Source organism: Myxine glutinosa, chromosome 5 (genome assembly GCF_964187855.1).
Source record: "Myxine glutinosa chromosome 5, kmMyxGlut1.1, whole genome shotgun sequence".
Classification (NCBI taxonomy): Eukaryota; Metazoa; Chordata; class Myxini; order Myxiniformes; family Myxinidae; genus Myxine; species Myxine glutinosa.
Window position 1 is genome coordinate 39669444 of NC_136265.1, and position 26252 is coordinate 39695695.

General features: G+C 48.4%; 1 protein-coding gene across 1 annotated transcript in view; it reads right to left on the reverse strand.

The window, feature by feature from the left end:
- Nucleotides 1-16516, reverse strand: part of LOC137427662 (N-acetylneuraminate-9-phosphate synthase-like) — a 444861-nt gene extending 428345 nt beyond the window's left edge. The window contains exon 1 of the mRNA XM_068117294.2: nucleotides 16277-16516. Within this exon, the coding sequence (XP_067973395.2) occupies nucleotides 16277-16501 (225 nt within the window). The 5' untranslated portion in view covers nucleotides 16502-16516. The remainder of the gene's footprint in view (nucleotides 1-16276) is intronic.
- Nucleotides 16517-26252: the final 9736 nt, after the last annotated feature.

Here is a 26252-nt window from a genome sequence, read left to right on the forward strand (position 1 = left end):
AACAAGGGCGAAACCAGGTCGGTAACTGTGAGTTTTGTGGCGGACGTGGCGGACACGAAAGCCCACTGGCGTGGTGACATCATATGTATATATTGTTACGGATTTGTCACTTCCGTTGTTGTGGTTTTCATCCAATGTAAACATTTTTGATTCAACAACAACAACAGGCATTTTCAGGCCATTTTCCCTGCACGAGCGGGAGTTAGCCTTGCGGTCCCCATGACAATGTTCTCCATTTTGCCCTATTTTCTGCATCTCCCCTTGTTAACCCCCTTGCCCGCATTTCTTCTTCGACCATCTTTAGCCAAGTCTTTCTCGGTCTTCCCCGTCCTCGACTTCCTTCTACATTCATTTCCATCACTCTTCTCAACCAGTCACTTTCATCCTTCCTCAACACATGACCAAACCATCTCAACCTGTTTCTCTTCACAGCATCCATCACAGGCTCTATTCCCATCATCTTTCGCAATTCATCATTTGTTTTCCTCTCTCTCAACGATACTCCACACATCCACCAAACCATTCGCATTTCCACCCTTTCCAGCCTTCTTCGCTGCTCTGCGTTCATTACCCATGTCTCGCTCCCATAAATCATAACACTTCTCACACATGCAGCATACACCTTTCCCTTCAGCTTCAACGGCACTCCCCTCCTCGTCAGCACGCCACTCAGTTCCCGAAACTTCTTCCATGCACACCTCACTCGAGCAACCGTTGCCGAGTCTGATCCACCTTCTCCATTCAGCATGTCTCCTAGGTAACAAAATGTTTTCACACCTTCCAGTTTCACGCCGTCTCGAAGATCCAACTCAACATTTCCTCCATCTGCAGCTCCCTCTGTGCACACCTTACACTGGAATGTAGCTGCCACACTGGTTAATGACCCTCTCAAACCACTACATTTTTGATGAACCCAATCAGTGCACATTTGACATTGAATGGAATTCACTCCGACACCCTTCCTGCACACAGCACACGGCCACTTCCAAGTTTTTTCCACCTCACCACATGCTTTACCACTTGCCATCACCCTCGTTTTTCCGATATTCACCTTCAAACCTTTTGTCTCCATACATTCCTTCCACTTGTTCATCTTCTCCTTCAGTCCATCCATATTTTCTGCAATCAACACCAGATCATCTGCATACAACAACTCCCACGGTAAACCCTCCTTTACGTTCTGAGCCAGGACCTCCATGACAGCTACAAATAGTCGTGGACTTAGTACCGACCCCTGATGCACTCCCACCTTCACCTCAAACTCACCACTGTTCCCGTCCTTCGTCCTTACAGCTGTGCGTGCTCTTTTGTACATTGCCATCACATCTCTGATCAACCATTCCTCCACTCCTAACTTCCTCAATGCCCATGTCACTACTTCATGTGGAACCCTATCGAATGCTTTCTCCAGATCAACAAACCCAAGAAACAACTTCTTCCTCTTCTCCATATACTTCTCCTGCAACTGCCTCACCATAAAAAGCACGTCTGTCGTTCCTCTTCCTGGCATGAATCCAAACTGCATTTCGTCGCTCTTCACCTTCTTCCTTATCCTCCTCTCCAACACCTTTTCCAATTCCTTCATTCCATGCTTCAATAACTTTATCGCTCGATACGAGCCACAGTCCAGAGGGTCACCATTCCCCTTGAATAGAGGGACGAGGGTACTCAGTTCCCAATCCACTGGAATGCGGCCTTCTTTCACCACCAGATTGCAGATCTCTGTCATTCTCTTCACACCCCAATTTCCCGCTGTCTTCAACATATCTCCCACAACTCCCGTTGGCCCTCCCGCTTTTCTACTCTTCATTGCTTTTATCGCTTCCTCAACTTCCTTCTCGGTTACCTTCTCTGCCGGTCCTAAAACTGTGTTACTCTTTATGTTGCCATCCCATTCATTCTCTGCATTCAACAGTATTTCCATATATTCTCTTCCATCTTCCTTTAATTCCATCTGGGCCCACAACGATTTGTCCCACTTCATCCTTCAAGCGACTCACCCCCATCACATCACACCTCTCTTTCGCTATCTGCTTTTCAATCCTGCTTACCGCTCTCTGACCCTCTTCCAAATCCAAGCGTTCTCTGAACTTTTTCCTACATGCCTCCTGTGCCTTTGCTACCTCTTTCTTTGCAGCCTTCTTGGCTGCCTTATAACATTCATGCTCTGCCTTTTCTGCCCCCATACCATTTGCCTTCTGCCACTCCTTGAACTTCTTCCTCTTCTCATCAATCTTCTTTCCAACTTCATCATCCCACCACCATGTTTCCGAGTGCCTCGGTGATCCTTTTGTCCATCCACATACCTCACCAACGGCTCCCAACAGACTACCTTTCATTGACATCCAAACACTTTCAAGCTCAACCACATCAGCCTCTACCATATTCCGCCTCTCTTTTAATGCCTCCCTCACTGTCACCTCTTTCAACCTCCACACCTTCATTCTCGGTTGGTACTTCACCCGCCGAGCTCTCCTCGCACCTTTCACCCTTATGTCGTAGACAACCAAGTGGTGCTGTGAAACAGCCTCCCCCCCCCCCGGGATCACCTTTGTGTCCCGGAGGTGCCCCCTATCTCGCCTACGCACCAGCAGGTAGTCAACGGTTGTCGTCGACCCACCTGACGTATATGTAAAAAGCTTATTATCCTCTTTCTGGAACTGAGTGTTACAAATCAACAAATCAGCTCCATCAGCAAACTCCAAAATCCTTTCACCTTCTCCATTTTCATACCATATCCGTAACCCCCATGAACTCCATCAAAACCGGCCATACTCCTTCCCACATGTCCATTTAGGTCTCCTCCTACCACAACAACTTCCTCATCTTTCACGTTTTCCATCAGCTTCTCCACAGCACACCAGAACTTGTCCTTCTCTTCATCGCTCCGACCAACCTGCGGAGCATATCCCGAGATGACGTTCACCAAGAGCTTTCCAATCATCATTTTCACCATCATCAACCTATCACTCACTCTTGTCACACTCACCACACTGTCTACAAACTCCTCAGAAAACAGGACCCCAACAACATTCACACCTTCTGGGCACCCTTGCCACACAAACTTGTATTTCTGTCCCTGCCTACCTTTCACCATTCTCACACAACTTCCCTTCCATCTGGTCTCCTGCACACAACATATGTCCACTCTTCTTCTGACCAATACTTCCACCACTTCTCCTGATCTCCCTGTCATTGTCCCTACATTCCATGTCCCAAACCTCAGAAACCGATCTTCACGTCGGGCATCAGAAGTTTTGTCGTCATAAATGGAATGATTTCCACCCTTGCTTTGATCGGATTCCCCACCTTGAGTTTTGACGAGAGGGAGTGGGGTCCCCCACGGGGTACTTCGGGCTGTACCCTGCCCATATGTAGTTGTAATTGTCATGGTTCTCTTCTTGAGGCAATGTTTTTATGGCCGGATGCCCTTCCTGACGCCAACCCTTTTAGTCGCCTCTAACGACACGCAGGGATACGGTGTACCTATTCTAAACTGGGGTACACACCGGGACACACCGGGTTTTGATTCCATGTACTATTATTGTTTTCAAAAGGTTTATTGTTTGTGAACTGTTTTCAAAAGGTGAAAAAGTTAGAGTTAAAAGAAACCGAAAACCGGATCGGAAACCGGACGACGACGAAGAGGAAGAAGAGAAAAGAAAAGAAGGCGGAGCGAGTGGAGTCGGGTCACGAGTGAACTTTGGGTTTCCCAGGAAAGGGATTCCTGCGACAGAGTGGTTATCGCTGTGACAGATTAACCTGCGTGTCAGGTTTTGCGATCGATTCCGGAGAGAATCATCGTCGGGCCGTTACGTCTCGAGAACGGGCCGTCGGCCATTTTGACTCTCGCGTTTTGCGCGTTGAGCAAGGTTTCTTTGCTTCGCTTCAGCCGTTTTCACCGCATTCAGACGTATCTGGTGTGTGTGTGTGCAACACGAATTTTGAAGGTAAAACTGAGGTTCACCGACTGTGAGCTTTGGAAAGTCCATACCCGAGGGTGTGATTTCCCAGTCGCCTAGAGGGCGCCTTTGGATTTCCCAGTTGCCTGGAGGGCGCCTTTGCACAGCATTGGCAGCAGGACTGTAACTGTCATCCGAACGGGATTCTGGAACCGGAATCAACTTGGGTTGGAAAACAGGAAAGAGACATTGGGAATGTTCTTGTTTCACTCACTTGGAATACAGTGAGTTATATACAGACTTGGCATTTAAGATGGAATTTTTTTTTTCTTGACTTGGGTTTACTTTCTGAACTCAGTATATCAATCTGGTGAGTTTCTTTTACCCTTCGGTGATGTCTTTGTTGAAAGAACCATGTCACTGATTGTCTTTCGCAGCAAGAAGTCAATAACAGGATTATATCACAGGTGGCATGACAAAATGTAAGTTGGTGACACCGTCACAATTTCGGTCTTCGAGGCCGGCCGATAGGCACGAGGTTCTCCTGACCACGTGGCCCTTGACTTGGTTTGTCCGCACAATGTGGGCGCTTCCAGGACGAACTTTAGCCGGGGAGCGTTTGGGTGCGTGGCGCCTTTGGGCGCCCCGGTCTGATACTGCCGCCCACGCGCAGAACACCTTGTGAGTGCACGTGGGTCCCGGCGGTCCCACTGGCCTAGCGCTACCATGTTTAGACAGCGAAATCCGTCCCCGGGCACCGGCAAGCCAGGCACGGTAGGACACCCGCGGAGCCCCGGCGGACCAGGGGCGCGCGAGCCTACGCGTTAGCGTGCTACGGCGGAATCAACGGCTTCGGCCACGGCCAAGCCGATACTCGGCCCGGTCGCCCGGAAATGAACTGGTTCGACGCCCGCGCTAGAGAGGTCGCGGGCGACTGAGATGTATTTACAAATTGGTTAATTAATTTGAGACGTCCGATTTCTAGTGTTTGGAAATTTGGAAGAGCTTGACCCTAGCCTTTCCCTTGCGAGGGCAAGGAGGAACTTAACACTTGACACTTAAGCTTAGTTTGAAGTACACCCTGCCAGCGCCCACGGCGGGACGAGGTTCTCCTGACCACGTGGCCCTCGATCTGGGAAGCGAGAGGCGTTCCATTAGTGGACGCGCCCCTCATGCCCGACTTTTGGGCGGCCCCGGCAGGCCGTTTGTTTTGACGTTCCGTGACAGGCCCCGCACCCCCACCTCCGGGCCGACCGGGCGACCGGAATGAATCCCGGTGTCCCGATCCGAACCTTCAGAGCGGGCCGGCTGCACTTTCCGTCCCTGCGGTCCCAAATACCGGAACCACCCGAATACCACTTTATTTGACAAAATGAGGCGCGGCCTACAGCCTTAGAAAACCAACCCTAAATAAGTCAATACCTCCAACGAGAGGGTGGTGGGAGGGTGATGGCAGGGTGATGGGAGGGTGATGGGAGGGTGATGGCAGGGTGATGGGAGGGAGATGGGAGGGTGATGGGGGAGAGTGATGGGGCAGGGTGATGGGGCAGGGTGATGGGAGGGTGATGGCAGGGTGATGGGAGGGTGATGGCAGGGTGATGGGAGGGTGATGGCAGAGGGTGATGGCAGAGGGTGATGGCAGAGGGTGGTGGGAGGGTGACGGGAGGGTGATGGGAGGGTGATGGCAGGGTGATGGGAGGGAGATGGGAGGGTGATGGGGGAGAGTGATGGGGCAGGGTGATGGGGCAGGGTGATGGGAGGGTGATGGCAGGGTGATGGGAGGGTGATGGCAGGGTGATGGGAGGGTGATGGCAGAGGGTGATGGCAGAGGGTGATGGCAGAGGGTGGTGGGAGGGTGACGGGAGGGTGATGGGAGGGTGATGGCAGGGTGATGGGAGGGAGATGGGAGGGTGATGGGGCAGGGTGATGGGGCAGGGTGATGGGGCAGGGTGATGGGAGGGTGATGGCAGGGTGATGGCAGAGGGTGATGGCAGAGGGTGATGGCAGAGGGTGATGGCAGAGGGTGATGGGAGGGTGATGGCAGGGTGATGGGGGAGGGTGATGGGGCAGGGTGATGGGGCAGGGTGATGGGGCAGGGTGATGGGGCAGGGTGATGGGGCAGGGTGATGGGAGGGTGATGGGAGGGTGATGGGAGGGTGATGGGAGGGTGATGGGATGGGAGGGAGGAGTTTGTTTTGACGTTCCGTGACAGGCCCCGCACCCCCACCTCCGGGCCGACCGGGCGACCGGAATGAATCCCGGTGTCCCGATCCGAACCTTCAGAGCGGGCCGGCTGGGGAGTGCCAAGCACCCCGTACCTGCACTTTCCGTCCCTGCGGTCCCAAATACCGGAACCACCCGAATACCACTTTATTTGACAAAATGAGGTGCGGCCTACAGCCTTAGAAAACCAACCCTAAATAAGTCAATACCTCCAACGACACAGGTGCGCATTCGTGCCGCGTGACGTGGTGACGTCATCGCGCTTTCACCTTAAAAGATTTATTTGATATTTTGATATAAACCTTAGAAAACCAACCCTACAGAAGTCAAATGGTCCAATAAAGGGTGATGGGAGGGTGATGGCAGGGTGATGGGAGGGTGGTGGGAGGGTGATGGCAGGGTGGTGGGAGGGTGATGGCAGGGTGATGGCAGGGTGATGGGAGGGTGATGGGAGGGTGATGGGAGGGTGATGGGAGGGTGATGGCAGGGTGATGGCAGGGTGATGGGGGAGGGTGATGGGGGAGGGTGATGGGGCCTCCCTATAGAAGTCAGTATCTCCAACGACACAGGCGCGCATTCGTGCCGCGTGACGTGGTGACGTCATCACACTTTCCCCTCAAAAGACCCATTTGATATAAGTTAATATTCTGATATAAGCTTTAGAAAACCAACCCTATATAAGTCAATACCTCCAACGATACAGGTGCGTAAAATACAAAATCACAAAAGATTTATTTGATATAAGTTAATATTTTGAATAACTCGGTCAATATCAGTCCGAATTTCGCCAAATAAAGGTTCCCGTTATCCACAGATACCCCTGTATCCTCCTAGAGGCGAAGTCAGGATGAATTTCGCAAAAATTAAAGTCCTTCGGCAACGAAAATTTAGCATGGTGTTTTCCTATGTAAATTTACCCTGAAGTAATTTTACCGAAAATCCTGGAGATTTCGCGGGGCCAGTTTCTGTCGAGTGTTAAGACGTACTATCGACTGCGAAATCCGGAATCAGAATTAAAATCCGAGCCTCTGTTAGCTCTAAGGGCCCCCCAAAACAAATCGCATATATTCCCAATGAAAAGACCCCGGAGTTCCTAAATCCCAAATCCCATGCCATCCGATGTCAATCCATATATCTATACCTCCCTACGAACGTTATGCATCTAATGATAAGCATAAGAACCATCAAAAAATATTTTAAAACCACTTTATTGGACAAAATGAGGTGCGGCCTAGCATCTAGTCGAGACCCAGTCACCCAGGCCGATCACCCATTCCGACCCCAAATTCCTCATCGACGATAACTAAACAATATATTATATGAATCGCACCGTACATACCTCCTTCTAGATCTTGTTCTTGTCTTGATATACTCACTCAGGCTCACTCTATCACGCCTGAGTCCTCTCAGCTCTTCCAAATGGCGTCCGCTGCGCCTCCGTGTCCAGTCCAACTCACGTGACCTTCAGTGACGAGTCTAGATTTCTGGTCTATCGTCAAGATGTCCGCGTCCGAGTGTGCAGACAAGTGCATGAAGCCCACAACGAAGATTGTATAGTGCCAAGAGTCCAAGCTGGAGGTGGTTGGGTAACCATTTGAGCTGCTTTTAATGCAGGGGGCAAAACTGACCTGGTTGTTCTGAATGGAAACCTGAACCAGTTCAAGTACAGGGTCATTCTGGAAGAAACATTGCTTCCATTTGCTCGTGCAGCCTTTCGAGGAAACTTTGTTTTCCAAGATGACAATGCACGGCCTCATCGTGCTCGCATGATCCAACACTTTCTTGCTGACCGTGGTGTAGAGCATATGGCATGGCCTGCCATATCCCCGGATATGAATCCGATAGAGAACTTGTGGGCAGAATTAACGCGTCAAATCGACAACTTGGACCAGCAGCCGAGCTCTGTGCGTGAATTGCAGCAGACTATTGTCACTGCATGGCAAGCGATTCCTGTCCAAACCTTGGCAAATCTCGTGAACAGCATGCCTCGACGTGTACGTGCTCTCCTGAATGCTCGTGGGGGTTAGACGAAGTACTGAACTTACTGTCCGTAATCCCAGTCATAATTTAGCTTTTGCTTTTGTTGAATTTTTTTTTAGCTAATGTGCAAAATAAAGAGATACAGTACTTCTGGAAAACGTACAGAAGTTTAACACAGTACTGTCCGTGAATTGAGTTCGATATCAGTTTACATCACTTTCAAGGATAAATTTATTTGCTTCGAAATGTCAAATGTGGTTTTTGTTTCTTTTAAAGGTCACATTAACAAAATCTAGAATAATTTCAACATAATTCCAATGAACTTTTGGTTCTAAGTCATCTTGAAAAGTAAGTTCACCCCCACAAAAAAAATATTCCATATTAAATGCCAAGTCTGTATTACGAAACTGATGGTGCCATCATCGGATATATATTGATTGTACTTTTGGTTTACTATTATTGTTGTACTGTTATTCTTGTGTGATCTTAATACAATATTTGTTTGTTGGTAACAATTGGTGTGGCTTCACCATTGATCTTTGACATGCAGAATAACACATTTTTCTGCCGTGACTCCTCTCGGGGCTCGAGGTACACCGTGACCAGGGGGTTGGGGAGGAGCACGTAACATTCGTAACAATATATATATATATATATATATATATATTGTTACGGACACGGCTTAAGATGTTGCTTGACCGAGCGGAATGGCCGCCGTGTTCGCACAGTTTACCCGATTACCCCCAACTCACCCGATTCCACCCGACGTTGACCAAATCGCGCTATGCTAAATCAATGATGGAAAAGACACAACGACTGGGATAAAGGAAACGACGCAAGGGGTACAGTTCTCAAGACCTCCAGAGGAGGATATAATTAGTGGTGGAGAAAAGGGGTAGATTACAAGGTAATGAGGTAAAGACACAGAAGAGATAGGCACTTAGACACAATCTTATCTAACCCAGACAGACCACAGACAAACGGAACAAGACTGACTTACACAGGGATTGATGGCAGGGAAGGACAGGCAGTCGATAGCACAAGGTGCACCTTGGCTCAGGGACAGGATAAAGCGCGGTCCAAAAGATGCAGGGAGGTGTCACAGCGCTCGGAGGTGGCGTCCTTCTTGCTTCAAGCTCAGCGCGCATCTGACGTCACCTCCCTCTTTCTGCGCATGCTCAGCGGGGAGTGACACGCCCTCGGCTCGTTGGCTCCGCCCCAGATGGGATCGGTCCGCCGCTTCTATTGGGTGCGGGGGTTACCGGGCTCCGCCCTTGACGAGGAGCTGACAGCGAGCCCCTACCTGGTAACCCCGTCGAGCACATGCTCGATGGCGGCTCGTTGGAAAGGCATGGTGCACTCCCAACACCCCCTACCAACCAAGCCGGAGTGAGGACGCACACTCCCCGCGCCGCCGCCGTTGTTGTTGTTGTTGTTGTTGAATCGTGAGGAAGAGCTGCGGGGAGGTATTGGGAGGTCCTAAACTTCCTAACGGTGCCATACAATCACATTCTGGTGCAACGAAGAGTCAGAATTAATGGAAACGAGTCCTTAACTGACATAGACTAAGAATAACTAGCAAGATGTCCTATAGTTGTCTACGTGAGATGCGGTGGACCTGGATGCGACATTTAATGGGGGAAATAGGGGAAGGTCGGGTCTACAGAGTGTTGTTTACAGAAAATGGGACTAGGGAATGGGGGATTGGGGATAGTTGGGAAGGATGAGGAAATAGGGGAATATTTACAAGCGGATATGGATGGATGTAAATCCCATATCCGCAACATTGCACCCTTCTCTACCTCGGGGCGTCCCGACCCGATAAATTTTTACCTACTTTAGTGTGGCACTCAGATGTAGTTCCCTCGACTATTAACTCAACCCTGAGTGCGACAGTTTGACAGATGTTCACAAATGAGTAAATATGTCCCCCTGCAACGTTGCACCCTTCTCCTCACAGAAACACACCCACAGGATAACCGAATCGCGGAAAGCATTCTCAAACTAAACATACAGCCGGTAGGGAGCATTATTTATACAACATTGATATTTACACTACGATCCAGGACCTGTTCTTTGAGGAACACATGCAGATGTTATGCATAGAGAGAGCACGCATGCCAGCATCGATACACCAACCCACGAGTGCCCTGTGGCCCTACGGCCTTTAATAATGTGCAGAGCACCCCATCCAAGCACCAAAAGCACCACCCCATACACACAGTCAGCACCATCCGGTGCACCAATAAAGTGTTCATAGTCACCGGTGGTGTCGCAGCCGGCCGATGTTCTGCCGCTGGTCTTGCCTTCTTGGAGTGCACTTGGCCTTCTGGCTTCTTTAGAAATAAAGAAAGGCGCCAACCGCATCCATTTCTGATTTGTGGCCGTCAGGGGGGCCAACTAAAAGTGGTTCACCTGTATGGCATAGGTGCCACGTTGACCCAGAGGTCCATCAACGGGTGGTGCTTGCCCGCAAAAGAACTGCGGTCCATGGTGGGCGGCCACAAAAATTGCGGTCCATATGGTGTATCGATCCAGGCAGCAAGCAGCGGAAGTGCAGGCCCACAACTGCGGAGCCAGCACCTCTCTCTCCTCTCTCTCTGCCCCAAAGCCAGATCCTCGGAGGTGGGAGACAAAAGAAGACAAGTGAGTAAGGTGGTAAGGGCGCAAAAGTGCACGCAATACCAGGTAATGCACACTAGGGGCACATGGGAACCAGGTGAGACAGGTACGTTCCTACCGTACGCCCCCCCCCCCCCACCAGATAACCTACATTGCCCCTCCCTTACCCCTTACTGTATCCACAAAACACAACACTACCCATAAACATCTACTTTACACATCAACAAACGTCCCTACTGTCTTCCCCGTTCCTCCCATAAACCAAATTCGTCTTCTCTCCCTCCTAACCAATCAACTTTGCCATTTCCAACTCTCATCAAAATTTACCATCTCCAACTCAACATCAAAATTTGCCATCACCAATTCATCATCAGTCCCTCCTAAGGAGGGAGAGATGGAATCACCCCAATGTCTCATCCACGTCGTGATGCGTCTCACAAATCCACACAGCAATTCTCCCTTCCTGCAACACAGAACAAAGGAACACAGGTGTGGAGTCATCATCATCACCTCAGGTAAGTGGCTGCGTATGGTGCGACAGGTTCATCAATCCTAACTATTTCCTAAATGACTTTAACAACTTTACATTACCCGGGGTCTTTCCCTGCCAATCCATTGGCCAACTTACACTATGGGTTCTAAAAACCAATTCCCATTGCCCAAACTGTGGTGCTTCTCAAGTTGGAGTCTCACTCCCCCGATTCATCACTCGGTGCCCCCGCACAATTTCGGTGGCTGGGTCGTGTGATGCTCCTAGCTGGTCCGCCCACCTGCACACCTCCACCACTGTTGTTGCCTACCGAGCTCACCTGCTCCTCACCCTAACCTAACTAACTGGGGAAGGCCCTCTCGCACTCTCACCCCCTCAGTGCCCTCTCTGGCACGGGCTGCCCGATCCACACCCGGGATCCTCAGGCACCCACTGACACTAACGGCTCCCAGAGCCCACCTGCGGCCTCACCTGGCCGACATCTAACAGTGGCGGAGTGCCCAACCATTCACACTCATACTAACAGGCCACACGACCAGCCAATTTCACCACACCAATGCACCCATCCACAATACCATTCTGCAACCGCACCACAAATGCCAATATCCAACCACAATTTACCTATACCTTCTAACTATTCTTTAAACTACCCTCCCCGGGTACTCGTGAAAAGGGGTCCACTCTTCCCCCATCCACACCTTCGCACCATGCACACCACTCCGTACTACTTACTCCAACTCTCTCCACACCACTCATTCCAATACTCCATGTATTCCACACACCTATACTTGCACACCTGTGCTCTCATACTTGGTGCCGCCTGCACCCTTCTCTCCCCCAAGCGCATTCGCGCTGATCCACAACACTCACTACTCATACACTGCTCCACACACCTGTCCAGTTCTCACACAGCATCATCTCATCTAACTACTCCCCTCTGAAACTTGCGCTTCCCAGTCGTCCCTTTAAACTATTGCGCTCCCTCGTCATTATCATCCACACTAATCTACCTGCGTCCCCTCTACAGGTATCCTTGTCACTAACTAATCTTAACGTCACCTAATGTCATCTTCTAGGGCCCTACACACAATATCCTAACCCACCCGGGCTAGTTTTCACTGCCATCAACCCCATAATCTATAGCGCATTTGCCCCCACTTTCTGTGAGGGATGGTGGATTGGCCATCCCATCACATGGGGCATCTCCCACTACAAATTTTGCACATCAAATTTCAACAAATCAAAAATTTGCCAATCACTACCCATCATCTGCCAATCATTACTGCCAATCATCAAATTTTGCCTTTTTCTAATTTTGGGTCCAAAACACTATCCTCGTCCAACCTCGTTGTCAGTCCCTCACGTACCATCTGACATTGCCTCTGTGTCGCTATCAAGTCATTTTTTATGTCGTTTTGTGTCGCTCTTAACCCTCCTAGTACCGCAGTGTTCCTTCGAACCTGCTCCGTTAGTTCTTTTTGTCCCTCCGTCAGTTGTTCTACTCCCAGCGTCAACTCCTCTATACCACCTTGCAATTTTACAGTCCCCTTTCTCACCTCCTTCTCCATGCGCTCCTTACAGTGCCTCACCTCCTCGCGCACTCCTCCGACCTCCTCACTCACACCTCTTCTGATCTCCTCTCCCATCACTTGCATCTCCTGCCCAGATGCCACCCTCATCTGCTCCATTTCCTCCCTGTGAGCATCCAATTTAGTTTCTACCCCCATTCTGACCCCCTCTATCTGCTGCCCCATTTGTTTAACTTCCCTTTCCGCTTGGTCTCTCATGTCCCTCAATTTGCCTTCCATACTGTTTTCTAACCCCTCTAACCCCTTTTTCATCCCTTCCATTTGATTCTCCTGAACGGCCATTCTGTTTTCTACCCCCATTAACCCCTCCTGTATTTCCCCTAATCTATTGTCTAATCCCTCTATTCTACTCCCTAACCCTCCGATCTGGGCCCCCATCCTTTGTTCTAACCGTTGGCTATTGGCCCCCATGTCCTCCCTCAATTTCTCGCTATTGGACCCCATGTCCTCCCTCAATTTCTTACAATTGGACCCCATTACCCCCATTTGGCCCTCCAATCGCTCACCCTGAGCATCCATCCGGTTCCCCATTTGTCCCATACTGCTTTTCAAACCTCTAATTTGGTCTCCCAATTGCTCACTATTCTTTTCCATAAGGGCCTTCATTTGCATCATAAAAAGGTTCAAATCCACCGGTGGCGCTGCTACGGTCGCGGGCGCGGTCGCCGTGGCCATGTGCGAGGCGCCATTTTGCGCGCCCGTAACCTCGTGCGCGAGGACGCCATTTTGCGAACCTGCCGCCCTCACTGCTTCGCTCTCCTCATGTCCGTCAATTTGGTCCTGGATCGACCCTGCCTCACTCTCCTCTACCGGAACCCAGCCGTCTTGATCTGCCATAGCGCGACTTTCAAAATTCGGGTTTTTATTTTAAAACAAAACAAATTATATATATATATATATATATATATATATATAAATTCATGTGGAAGTGACGGTTTGTATAATGAAAGCAGATGGCGCAAAAAGGGTGAAAATAAAATACCACAACAAAGGTGAGGAGGCACCTCACGATGTACAACACTGCGGGCCCAAACGCATGCAGGTTGGTGGGAGGGGTGGGGGGTCATTGGTCGTTAATAAATGTGCTTTTTGCTTTTTAAAGGAAGGGAATAAATAAAATGTACTCAATCGGAGGAGGGTGCAGCAGTGCTCCATCTAGCGGGGTGTTCCATTACCAAGCTGCTTGTATAGTCGTGATTGACGATTCTGGGAATTTCGAAATCGATTTTATTCCGAATCCTTTTTTCGAGGAATCGAGTACGATGGAGTTTAGTACTTTTTTCGTTCTCTTTTTTAGGAGTTTGGGGACGGAGAGGAGAGGGGGGGGGGGGGGGAGGGTTGGAAATATCACATATAGACTGGTGCTGAGACTGAAAGGTGGAGGGGTAGGAGTGTTTTTCTTTGAATCATCAATATTTTGTTGATAAACTGGAAAGAGCAGTAAAAGTCGGGTCGAGGCTCATTAGGAATCATCTGTATTTTTACGGGAAAAAAATAATTCAAAAAATAAAATAATTCAATGAAAAAAAGCAATTGTATCGAAATGACAAATTTCAATTGTTATACATTTATGTTATACTTCTTTTAAAATATTTGAGAAAAACTTTTTTGATAGAGTATATAAAATGGACGAACCCTTTTTCAAAATATTTCAAGATATATTTAACACAATTAGACGGTTGGTTGAATCGCTTCTAATATGTATAAAAATAACCACCTTTAGAGGCCATTTTTCCCCGCAAAGCGGGGGTTGGCCTTTTTCGGGAACCGTGGTTGTTGTTGTTTTTCGGTCCCCTTTTTGAAGCAATGTTTTACGGCCGGATGCCCTTCCTGACGCCAACCCTTTTTGCCGCCTTTAACGACAAACAGGGAATTACCAGTGAACTGGTACTCAATTAGCCGACCTCGGAAGGATGACAGGCTGAGTCAACCCACAGGCTGAGACAGGCTGAGACAGGCTGATGACAGGCTGAGTTAAAGAAGATGATATAATAACTAATAATTTCTTTACATGATGACAGGCTGAGTCAACCCACAGGCTGAGATGACAGGCTGATGACAGGCTGAGTTAAAGAAGATGATATAATAACTAATAATTTCTTTACATGATGACAGGCTGAGTCAACCCACAGGCTGAGATGACAGGCTGAGACAGGCTGATGACAGGCTGAGTTAAAGAAGATGATATAATAACTAATAATTTCTTTGCATAAATAAAATGAATGCTGAAGAACGAGCAAGAAAATTTAAGGAACATCAACAATTACTTTCAAAAGTTGTTAAACAAGAAGAAGGGACAAAGAAGAAGCAGAGGCAGAAACTAACGCGTGAAGAAATGTTTGAAAGAAAACAAGAGAAGTTTTTTAAACCTCTTTTAAAATCTGCTGAACAAAAGTCGGTTTCGTTTCAACCTCCTGCGATAGAGGTTGACAGGCTGTTGACCCCCCCCAAAAAAGTCAAGAGGTGCATGATTTGATTGACCTATGAGGCCAAGTTCCCGCGATAACATACACTACCAAACAACAACAAGAGTTGCGAGAGTTGGAGGAACTAGCGAATCAAGAACTTACAAGTATCGAAGCAACACAATCATCCCGAGAACTTGGGAAGGCAAATAAATTTCTCATGATGTTGCGAAAGCTATTCAAAACAATGAATATAATCGCAGTCTTAAAACCAAAACGGGACTCATTTCAGCAGGAGAACCAGGAGCGTTTCATTTTGTTAACGAGACGGTATTGGTATTTAATGATGAGTTAAATGTTTTTGAAAGATACTCACCGAAATGTTAAATTAACCCCTAGATTCATGTTTCTTCTCACAAACACCGGACTCAGTGGGTCAAAATATTTTGATGCACCACTTGATATGGAAAGAGAGGAAGATAGAGAGTATATTGAGTTGCTAAACGCGATTGATTAATATGAGGGGTATATTAAGGGTAATGGTAAGAAGAACAAGAAGGAAAAACATATTTAAAATGCTTTAGATAAACTTGGACTGAGGTCAGGCTCCGGCGTTAGTTTTCTTCCGAGTGACTCAGCACAATTAGTTAATAGGCTATTACTGCTGTTAGGTAGTAAGGAGGTGGGAAACAACAATTGTTTTAATGAAATATCAGCTATTCTAGATCAGTTGATGAATATGAAAATAATTAATAAATGTCAATACAAAGATCTTTTATCTCACATACAATAAAATGAGAAGCACAACTGTTAGATTTGATTTTACAGCAAGTGATCACACGACTCCATTCCAATACCCGATACAACTTGATCCCACAAAATAATATGAAGCGGCGTTATGGCATTAATGTCATTCGTGTGTGCATGTCTCAACTAGGCAGCGGGGAGGTACCGCACAACTAAGATGGTGGGGGCGCTTCAGGCTGTGGTGCCGCAGTCCCAAACACAAGTCAACCGACTCACAAGTTCATTCCCCCCCCCCCCCCCCACCCCCCACCCCTTTACCTCTTGGCCCCGTGACAGCCCAACAGCCCTTTCCGCCGTTACCCTGCCGGTGAGGGTCTCCAAACCCCAGGCTCCTCCGTGGCCTCCTGCTTCCGCGCAGCTCCACGGGTTGCCGGGGGTCTCCTTTACCCCACGGCGCCCAACCAGACCCTCCACCGACGAGCTCCAATTTCCAGATACCACTGGCTGCCAGGGGTAATTGCCGCAGAGGGGGGCCGCAGGCATCGCTCCTCAGAGCTTGATCTGTACCTGCGGGCACACACACCTTCTCCACCCACAAGATCCCAAAACACATTTCCTCCCCCACTGCCATTCAATTTTCCAACACATATTGCCAACGATGGTACAAAAGAGTTGCCATGGCCTGCCATTGTGAAATCTCCGTTCACATTTATCCAATACATTTCCAAGAGCACATGTCAAAACTCAATAAGCATCACTCATTCATTTTCTCCAACCTCACGACCACATAGAAACACATCACCTCTACACATAAACAAATGCCACCCACAAGACACTGTGTGGCACACATGCCATCCCCCTCACCGGCCATGTCATCACTCTCACCCGCCTCCCAACTCCAAATTACCTGTCCCCAAATTTACATAAGCAGGTCCTGAAGCCTGGGACAGTACACATCAAGGCCTTACCTTTACCTTGATGTGCAGGTAATTACCGGTTGGTCAGGTCCAAAGTGCCATCCACCCACAAAATCCCAAAATTTCTCATTGGACCTCCCAAATTCTTCCAAATTTCTCTTTTGTCCCCACTATACTGGCAGGTATGTGGGTCCGCATCCAACGGTGATTATCACTACCCAACTGCATGCGGCTATGACAGCTCTGCACCTCTACCGTGAAAGGGTCATCGGGACAAGGTGAGCAGTCAAAACGCCAACATGGCCCATGAGTGTCCATAAGGGTGCGACCCACCATCCACCCTTTGGCCCCCCTGCAAGGAACACAGCTGCACCAGCCCCAGCTGGCCAATGTGGTGAGCACCTGCTGCCTACACCGCCATTCCCAAGGCCTCGGGCCTGGGGGGCATGGTCGCAGTGCGTGGCATCCCAACAGCCACGTCCCCTGCACCTCCACATCATTCCCCAGTCCGACCACATGCAGCCCCCAGTGCCCACCCACACTTGACCACACCAAGGTCCATTCAATAGCCATGCTTCACCAGGAGACCCACCCAGAAGACATGGTCCACACACCTCGAACACGCACAGCACCACGTTGACCCTCATACTACACAACTACATCCCCATAACCCCGCGTCCCAAATATCAGCACAGTCGCCCCCGCAACCAGTTGAAGGCTGTGTCCTGCTACCCTGTCAATTTTATCACAGCCTCAAACACTTTGGTCGAGCACACCTGGATCAATAATGGTGTCACTGTGCAGTGACCACCATAGCATTTCAAAATTCACCCTTAAATTTGCATCTAACCCACAGATTACCCATGCCAAACATTTTTCACATTTCACTAAACTCACCAAAGAAAGATGCTTTGCCAGCCGAGCATGGCCAATATGCTCGGCACGTTACAAATTCCCGATTCATCAACCCCATGGCTCTCTTCCCAAACCGAGAGTCCTTAAATCATAACGAGACATCTGTGGAAGATCATTCTCACCATCATGTTCCACAGATGCCCCAATGGTTGTCCGGCAGGCGATGTCCATCCCTGTCCATGCAGATTGACCCGCGTCCATAGACCAGCACGGCATGGCAGGTCACCCGATGCTGGCTGTCCCAGAGTCTCAGGAGGAGGGTCTCAGGTCGCATGCCCGGGTGGTCACCATATCAGGCCCAAGTTGGCCGTCCACAGTGCCACCACCAAAGCGCGACCTGCACAACACCTCCCCCTAGTGGTCCTCAATGAATGCCATCCCAGGCTTGAGAAACCACCTCGGACCCCCTCTGGAGGTCTTAACCCCCACTACAGTCCTGTGACCCTGTCGGCCCGAGCCAGCTGCTCGGGTGGCACCCTGACAGACAGGGGACGCCACACTCCACCAGACCCCCCATGGGGCCCAGGTCGTACCATGACACCCATGGCTGGACCCCACGTCCAAATCTCGCCAGCACAGCCCCCCAGCTGGCTGGCATACCCAAATTTTGAAAGGGGCAAATTTTTCCCGAGGCCATCACCATTGACCTCCCCTTGTCCAAATTCCACAGCCCGGGGACCAACTCCCTCCATGGCTGCTCCAAATCACATTCCCATTTAAATCTAAATTTCTTTCTCCTTTTAAAAATTTCCATTTCCACTGCCAAACCGCAGCTGCAGGTAACACCCCCTCCAGGTTGTTCTGCCCCTCCCTGCAGCTGGTCCAAATTCCCTACGGGGACCAAATTGTCGGAGGCTCGATCTCCCGACTCTCCAATGTCCAAATCCAGCCCGGAGCCAACATACTCCCCCAACTGGTTCTGCAATTTCGGAGCCTCTTGTACCCAATTGTTATGCACGGTGAGGGTCGCCTCGGTCATTCCAACCTCCTCCTCGGACCGACTCACCTTATCCCCCAAACTCCTTTGGGCCTGGTCAAACTCTACCTCCCTGGGACTGTCTCAGGTCTCCAGCCGCTGGGTCAAATCATTTTCATCATCATTACCCATCAATTCATTGGACGATTCGGAAGTTGGATATTATTACCTTCGCAAAAGCGGAAGGTTATGTTTTGATCGCTGTGTATTTATTTGTATGTCTGTGTGTGTGTATGTTAATCGCATAACTCAAAAAGTATTCAACCGAATTGCATGAAATTTGGTGGGATGATTGGTTATTATACGGGACACATTTGATTAGATTTTGGGAAACAGATTTGCTCAAATTCTGACTATTTTTAACTCGATCGTATTTCACTCAAAGTTATGAGCGACTGAAGAAGAAGATGTCCATCCAGGACGTCATCACTATAACGCGATCTCCCGCGATCATTTCAACCTCAAAAAAAAATTATAATTGCAGATTTGACAATAGATGAGGCATATTAACAAACGAATGAAACAGATTTGCTCAAATTCTGACTATTTTTAACTCGATCGTATTTCACTCAAAGTTATGCGCGACTGAAGAAGAAGATGTCAATCCAGGACGTCATCACTATAACGCAATCTCCCGCGATCATTTCAACCTCAAAAAAAATTATAATTGCAGATTTGTCAAGAGATGAGGCATATTAACAAACGAATGAAGCAGATTTGCTCAAATTCTGACTATTTTTAACTCGATCGTATTTCACTCAAAGTTATGAGCGACTGAAGAAGAGGATGTCCATCCAAGACGTCATCACTATAACGCGATCTCCCGCAATCATTTCAACCTCAAATGAAATTCAAATTGCAGATTTGTCAATCGGGGAGGCATATTAACAGACGAATGAAACAGATTTGCTCAAATTCTGATTTTTAAAAATCGATCGCATTTCACATAAAGTTTCACATCGCATACACTCCCATGCCAAGTACAGAACAGTAGCTGCGGCGAAGGTATGCGCTCTACCGAGTGCCCGGATTCTAGTTTTGAGGTTGACTTGGAATATCCTGAAGAACTCCATAATAAACACGACGACCTACCATATGCCCCGACTGAAGAATGTCTGAAAGAAGAATGGCTGAGTGATTATCAAAAATCATTTAATACTAAAGTTAAATCAACAGAAAAATTACTTACGACATTATATGACAGAGAAAATTATGTTTTACACCAAATAACTCTCCATGTGGAATAACATCTGTTAATGATGATGTCATATGTCATCATCTCCTGTCATCAATAGGTACATCAGCATCATGTCAATGATGATGTCATCTCCCGGTGTGTACCCCGGTTTAGAATATTTACACCGTATCCCTGCGCATCGTAAGAGGCGACTAAGGGTTGGCGCCAGGAAGGGCATCCGGCCATAAAAACATTGCCTCAAACAGGGAACCATGATTGTCATGGGGCCCACAAGGCTAACCCCTGCGCTAGCGGGGAAAATGGCCTTAAAACGATCATTCATTATTTCATTCAATGATGATGTCATAGGTGCCTCCATTATGACGTCATAATTCGACAAGTACAAGACTTCAACCGATCAAGCTGATATTTCTTGAGCATAATCTGGGGATAAATTGGTGGAGAAAAAAAATGATGACGTAATCGGTCACGTGGTTCGGCCACCATATTTATTTTAACAGAAAATTAAAACCACTGAAAACACATCCTGGCGAGGGTCTGCAATCTCTGATTGCTCTTTCTTGTTATATATGCAAACCATTACCTGCAGATAATTGAACACATTTTAAATCGTTTAGCAAGTGCATCAGCATCCAGAAACTCTTCCACAATCATTTGGATAATGTGGTATGAAATTTAGGAATACATCTCCGCGTAGCATCCCTCCTCCGATGACCACTCATTAAAGATGCAGTTCTATGACCCGACCGCTTGGGTTGTTCGTGGAATATATAAACACTTGTCGGGAGGTAGGGATTCATTTTCTGCATAGACCGGCTTCCAGGTTGGTTTCCCCCCCCCCCCCCCCCCCTTCCCACACCTCCTCCCCCCAAGCCCTCTCCCTCCCACACCTCTCCCTGCTCTCAAATGTTATGTTTGTGTGCTTCCCCTTCTCTCCCCATCTTGTCTTCCACTCCCTCTTTTTATATATCTTGTTTGTCTGGTTGATTTGTTTGTGAAATAAATGTTAGCTCTTTCACGAGCCTCGATTCAGTATACAAAAAAAAAAAAAAAAAAAAAAAAAAAAAAATCCGGTTCCGACAGGTCTTTATCAATAAATACATGGTTCGGCTCCATCACACGGACCCCCAATACCTTTACCCCCTGTTGCTCTGAACCACCGCCCTGGCACAGCAAGGATTCAAATCCATCCCCCTGTTGAAGTGTTGTGACATCCACCCGGTCCTGATAAACCTCCAGGCCAGCATGTAACAAACATTCCCCATTTACCTCTAAATTTCCTTCCTTACCTTCCTCATGTCCTTCAATTGCCATTCCCGGTGCAATTCCCAATTTGGCTTCTCCCCGTTCTGTTTGAATTTCTGCCACCCTTGGCTTCTCTTGTGTTTCGTTCCCCGGTTCACTCCTTCGTTCGTTCATTCCCTCTACCTTTTGATCAGTTCACCCCGGGCATCAATGGTTATTCAGTCGTTCATAATAGGCATCCATGTTTTCACTCATTCCCTTTATTCCTTCCCTAAATTCCACACTGGTTTGTTCACTGCGCTCACTCTGAGCATTCATTGCCTTCATTAATTGATCAATTGCGGCCTTGAGATCTATCGGGGCCGTCCCTACGGTGGGGGTAGCTCCACCACTATGCTCAACCCCAGCCATTTCCGACTCACCTCCTAAACTGACAGAAGCCTCGCTACACACCTCCATTTCACACCGACCTCCGACATCCGCTTTGAGGAAGGTCGTTTCCCGCGTGCGTATTTATTTTAATTCCAAAAACAAAATTTAAATTTTTCGAAGACGCGATATCACGCTTCGTATGCCCAATCGACTATGCCAATTTCTCGCCTCCGACTATGAAAATTTTGTTTCCAAATTCTCCACACTCCTTGACACCAGTTGTAATGGGGTTCAAATCCCACTCCTGAATACCATTTGTCATGTGGCCGCCTTTGATTAAAATCAGACGGTCACGGAAGCTGATTGCGAAGGCCTTAGCTCTCGAGGCGAAAACTCAATGGCGGACTCCAAAAACAAAAAGCTACACAAAAGTGCACGGGATGGAGGGGGCGGCGCAAGAGCCCTGCAGTCTTACCTGTTAAATAAACCACACGGAAACTGCGTTCAGATATATATATATATGTAGAAAAATAATACAAGGGTTTATTTACAAGGATGGTGGGACAGGAAAAGCACGCGCCGGTAATAAATGTCCTAATCGGGACGTCCCCACACGACAGATTTCGGATATGAGACGAGGGAATGAATTACGAAAAGAAACGTTCGTTATGTTTGGTGTATGTGCTGTGCGGTCTTATCTGTCCGTCATCTTGTCCCCACACGGCTCCAAGCTCCGGCGCGAAGGAACCCTTCGTCCGCTAGCACGCTTCGCCAGGCCCCGATGCGACTCGCTCCGCTGCAGCCTCGTCCGCTCCACGGCATGTGAAGAACGCGATCTCCAACACGAGCACGAACTCAGAACGAAGAGTGAAGCAGAGAAAAGCTGCCCCAAGAGAGCAGCGAAGAAGAACGGGCCAAAAGGGAGAGAGAGAGCAAGGGGAGAGCAAATGCGACCGCATGCTATGAAAACCCAGAGCCAAGAGCGGGAGGAAGCCACGAGCGTGAGGAAGCCAGGAGAGAGCTGCTGAAAATGTCGTGTAGCGCGCCCTTTTATCACCTGGCCTGTGACGTCGGGTTCAGCGCGCCCCCCAATCAGCGCCTCGTAGCTTCCCACCGTTCACCGAACCTTCCAGCACCTTCCCTCCAATGAACAACCTCTTCCTCAGTTGCGTCTTCGCACCTCCCACCCTGACTGGCTGGAGCGCCTGCCATGCCAACCTGCCTGCCGTGCAGTGCCTGCCGTTCCAACCAATCACACCTTCCCTGTGGCATGGTCACAGCTCGTCTTTACGCGATGTTGTCAGGCCAGCTGGTGGTGTGGCTGGCGGCGGCCACGATCTGGCTTCCTACCTGCCTTCTTCCGAAGTCATTGTGAGGGAAGGGAACTTAATTACTGTGTGCACTAAAGGGCCTATCTAAGTGTTTATAGGAATGCGTTGCCCATAAGGGACAAAGGAATGATTACCAGGTCTGACACACAAGGGGTGTTATCTTATTCCCTACACTATTTAACGCCCGAACATCCTGGTATGTTCACAGGTATACTTTTATCCCGACAAACCGCCTAAAAACACAGAACTTATTACAAGGTTGATTCCCTATCGCGACAGTCGAATACCTACCTACACAGATCTATCTGGCTCTAGATATTCCTCGACCCAAATTCATAACAATATGCATGATTTAGGGTATAATTGGTTCTTTTCAATAAACTTGGAAGAACTACAAGATATTATTTTGTCCCATAAAGACGACTATTACCCCCTTGGTGAATCCAATGTGGTATGTGGAAACACAATTAGTAATCAGCTAATACATGAGTTAGGAAGTAAAAACCTATATGGTAGCATAGCGATGGTTTGTATGACAAAGACTCAAGACAACTGGGTAACTATACAAAGTCAGGGAATACAAACAGATTTGGTGGTGGGAAGATGGAATGGTATTAGCTGTCATAGTATTAATCTCATGTATATTTCAAAAACATAAATAGTTATTTAATTTGAAATTATTTAATTTCAAATTAGTTTTACCAATTCTATGTATTCACTCCTCATCCCTTGCTGCCCTTATCACCTCTTCTATTGTTGTCTCTACTTCCTCCTCTTCCTTTGTTGACCTTGTCATCCTTGCCCCTGCTTCCTTTTAACCTTGTTTCCTCCTCTACCCTTCCCATAATGCTCCCTCCTCTACGACATTTGCTATCCTTGATGCCATTACTCCTAATCCTATTACCTCTCCCCCTACTGTCTTAAATGTATGTGTTACTGCCTCCAGCGGCATCATTCCCCCATCTTCCCCATCTTCTATTACTGTTACCTTCCTTTCACTTGCTATCATCTCTCCCATTGCTAGGTCATCTGCTACCTTTACTGGCCCTTCCGCTACTTCCACCTCACTTATCTCCCCTATCCTGCTACCATTTCCTAAAGGTGGGTTTTCACGGGACACGCGAACGGTTCGCGAAGGATGCGAATGTCGAAAAGATGGCAAAGTCCAACATTCGTATTTTAGGCTCCAAAAGTTTGCCAAACATGCGCGGGGGTTCGGAAGCGTTGTCAATTGTTCGCAGGAGTCGTTTTTTGTTCGGCGGGAATTTCAAACTTTTTTGGAATCCCCGTTGTTGTAAACCTACTACCTGATATAAATTTTTGTATATCACCTCCACTTTTATGTGAGATGAATCGACACTTTTTAAGTTGGGTTTTCACGGGACACGCGAACGGTTCGCGAAGGATGCGAATGTCGAAAAAATGGCAAAGTCCAACATTCGTATTTTAGGCTCCAAAAGTTCGCCAAACATGCGCGGGGGTTCGGAAGCGTCGTCAATTGTTCGCAGGAGTCGTTTTTTGTTCGGCGGGAATTTCAAAAAAGTTTGAAATTCCCGGCGAACAATTGACGACGCTTCCGAACCCCCGCGCATGTTTGGCGAACTTTTGGAGCCTAAAATACGAATGTTGGACTTTGCCATTTTTTCGACATTCGCATCCTTCGCGAACCGTTTGCGTGTCCCGTGAAAACCCACCTTTAGCGCTGCATATTACACATTCTCCCTTTTCATGAACTCTATTCGCTTTATTTATATCATACGATATATTTTTAGTTTTGGTTTTCTTTTTACATTTGATGCAATAACTCATTTTTATTATTAATTTATTTTATTTTTTAATTATGAACATGTTCCCATTAGAGCGACAATCAATTCCATTGTTTAAAATAAACCTTTTATCATCATAAGCTTCCAGGACCTTCTTGTTCACCTCCTCCGTATATAATTGATGTGCATAACTTCTTATCGTATTCATTTTTCTAAACTCCTCTTTCCTTGAAAATAAACAATTATAATAATGTTTAAACTCTATTTCTTCTTTGATAACACCTTTCTTTATTCCTTTTAACTTCTTATCACATCTTTCAATATTATTATCATCAATATATTTATAAGCATAAGCCTTAGCTCTCAATCCAACATATTCAGTCATTACCTTTCCTCCTAATTCATCCTTAAACTTTCCAATAACCTTTTTATTCTTTCAGGAAAACAACTTATCAGTTAACTTATAATTACTCGTATCATACGAGTCACTATCCTCAAGCATATCTGAATAAACATCTTCCGTTTTAATTTCTAAATTCTAAAATGAAACTATCCGTATCCGTATAAAGTAGAGAAACATTATTTTGATATTTCTTCTTCAAGTTATTGTAAAGGTAATCATGAAGGAGCTGCGCTCCAACGCGAGTCGAAAGAATTGACGCGACCAAAGACGGAAATTCGTCCGAGTTGCTTTAATGCACGTATCAAACTCGGGTACTCTGAAAAGCCCGTTTATCGGGCAGCAATATATATACACATTTATGCCGGGGCGTTTGCCCGGGAAAACCGAGACCGGGCATGCCCGGGTGTCAAGGGCGAGTCCTGGAAAGGCGAGTCTGGACATGCCCGGGCGTCCTGGACGCGGCCTGGCAAGTCGAGGCTGGGCGTGCCCGAGCGCTCTGGGCGAGCCCTGGAAAGGCGAGAGCGGGCATGCCCGGACGCTCTGGGCGAGCCCTGGAAAGGCGAGTCTGGACATGCCCGGGCGTCCTGGACGTGGCCTGGCAAGTCGAGGCTGGGCGTGCCCGGGTGCTCTGGGCGAGCCCTGGAAAGGCGAGAGCGGGCATGCCCGGGAAAGACGAGACCGGGCGTGCCCGGGAGGTTCGGGCGTGCCCGGGAACAGCGAGTCCGGGCATGCCCGGGAGAGGCGCGTCTGGGCCCGTCCGGATGAGCCCGGCATGGCGATTGCGCCCTGGCCGCGTCCTGGCAGGTGCAAGGCGATTGTGTACATCCAGCGGGAACCGCTACACACGCCCCTCCAGAATCGACCTGCACCGGCAGGGTCAATTTAAGGGGGGTCCAGATGACCCGGCCGAAGCGACCCCTGGAGGGTCGTGGGGCGGGGTCCGATCTGGTGGTGGGTGGTCGAGCGGGGGGAACTGTGGACGGGGGGCGGCCTCGCCGCGGAGGAAGGGCCAACCTTGGTGGTCGGTCGACGTCCACGTGCGCCGGTTTGAGGCGGTCCACAGAGATCCGGTCCGACCGGCCGCTGAAGTCGACGACGAAGGACTTGTCGCCCCGTCGCAGGACCCGGAAGGGCCCGTCGTACGGCGGCCGGAGTGGCCCCCGGTGTGCGT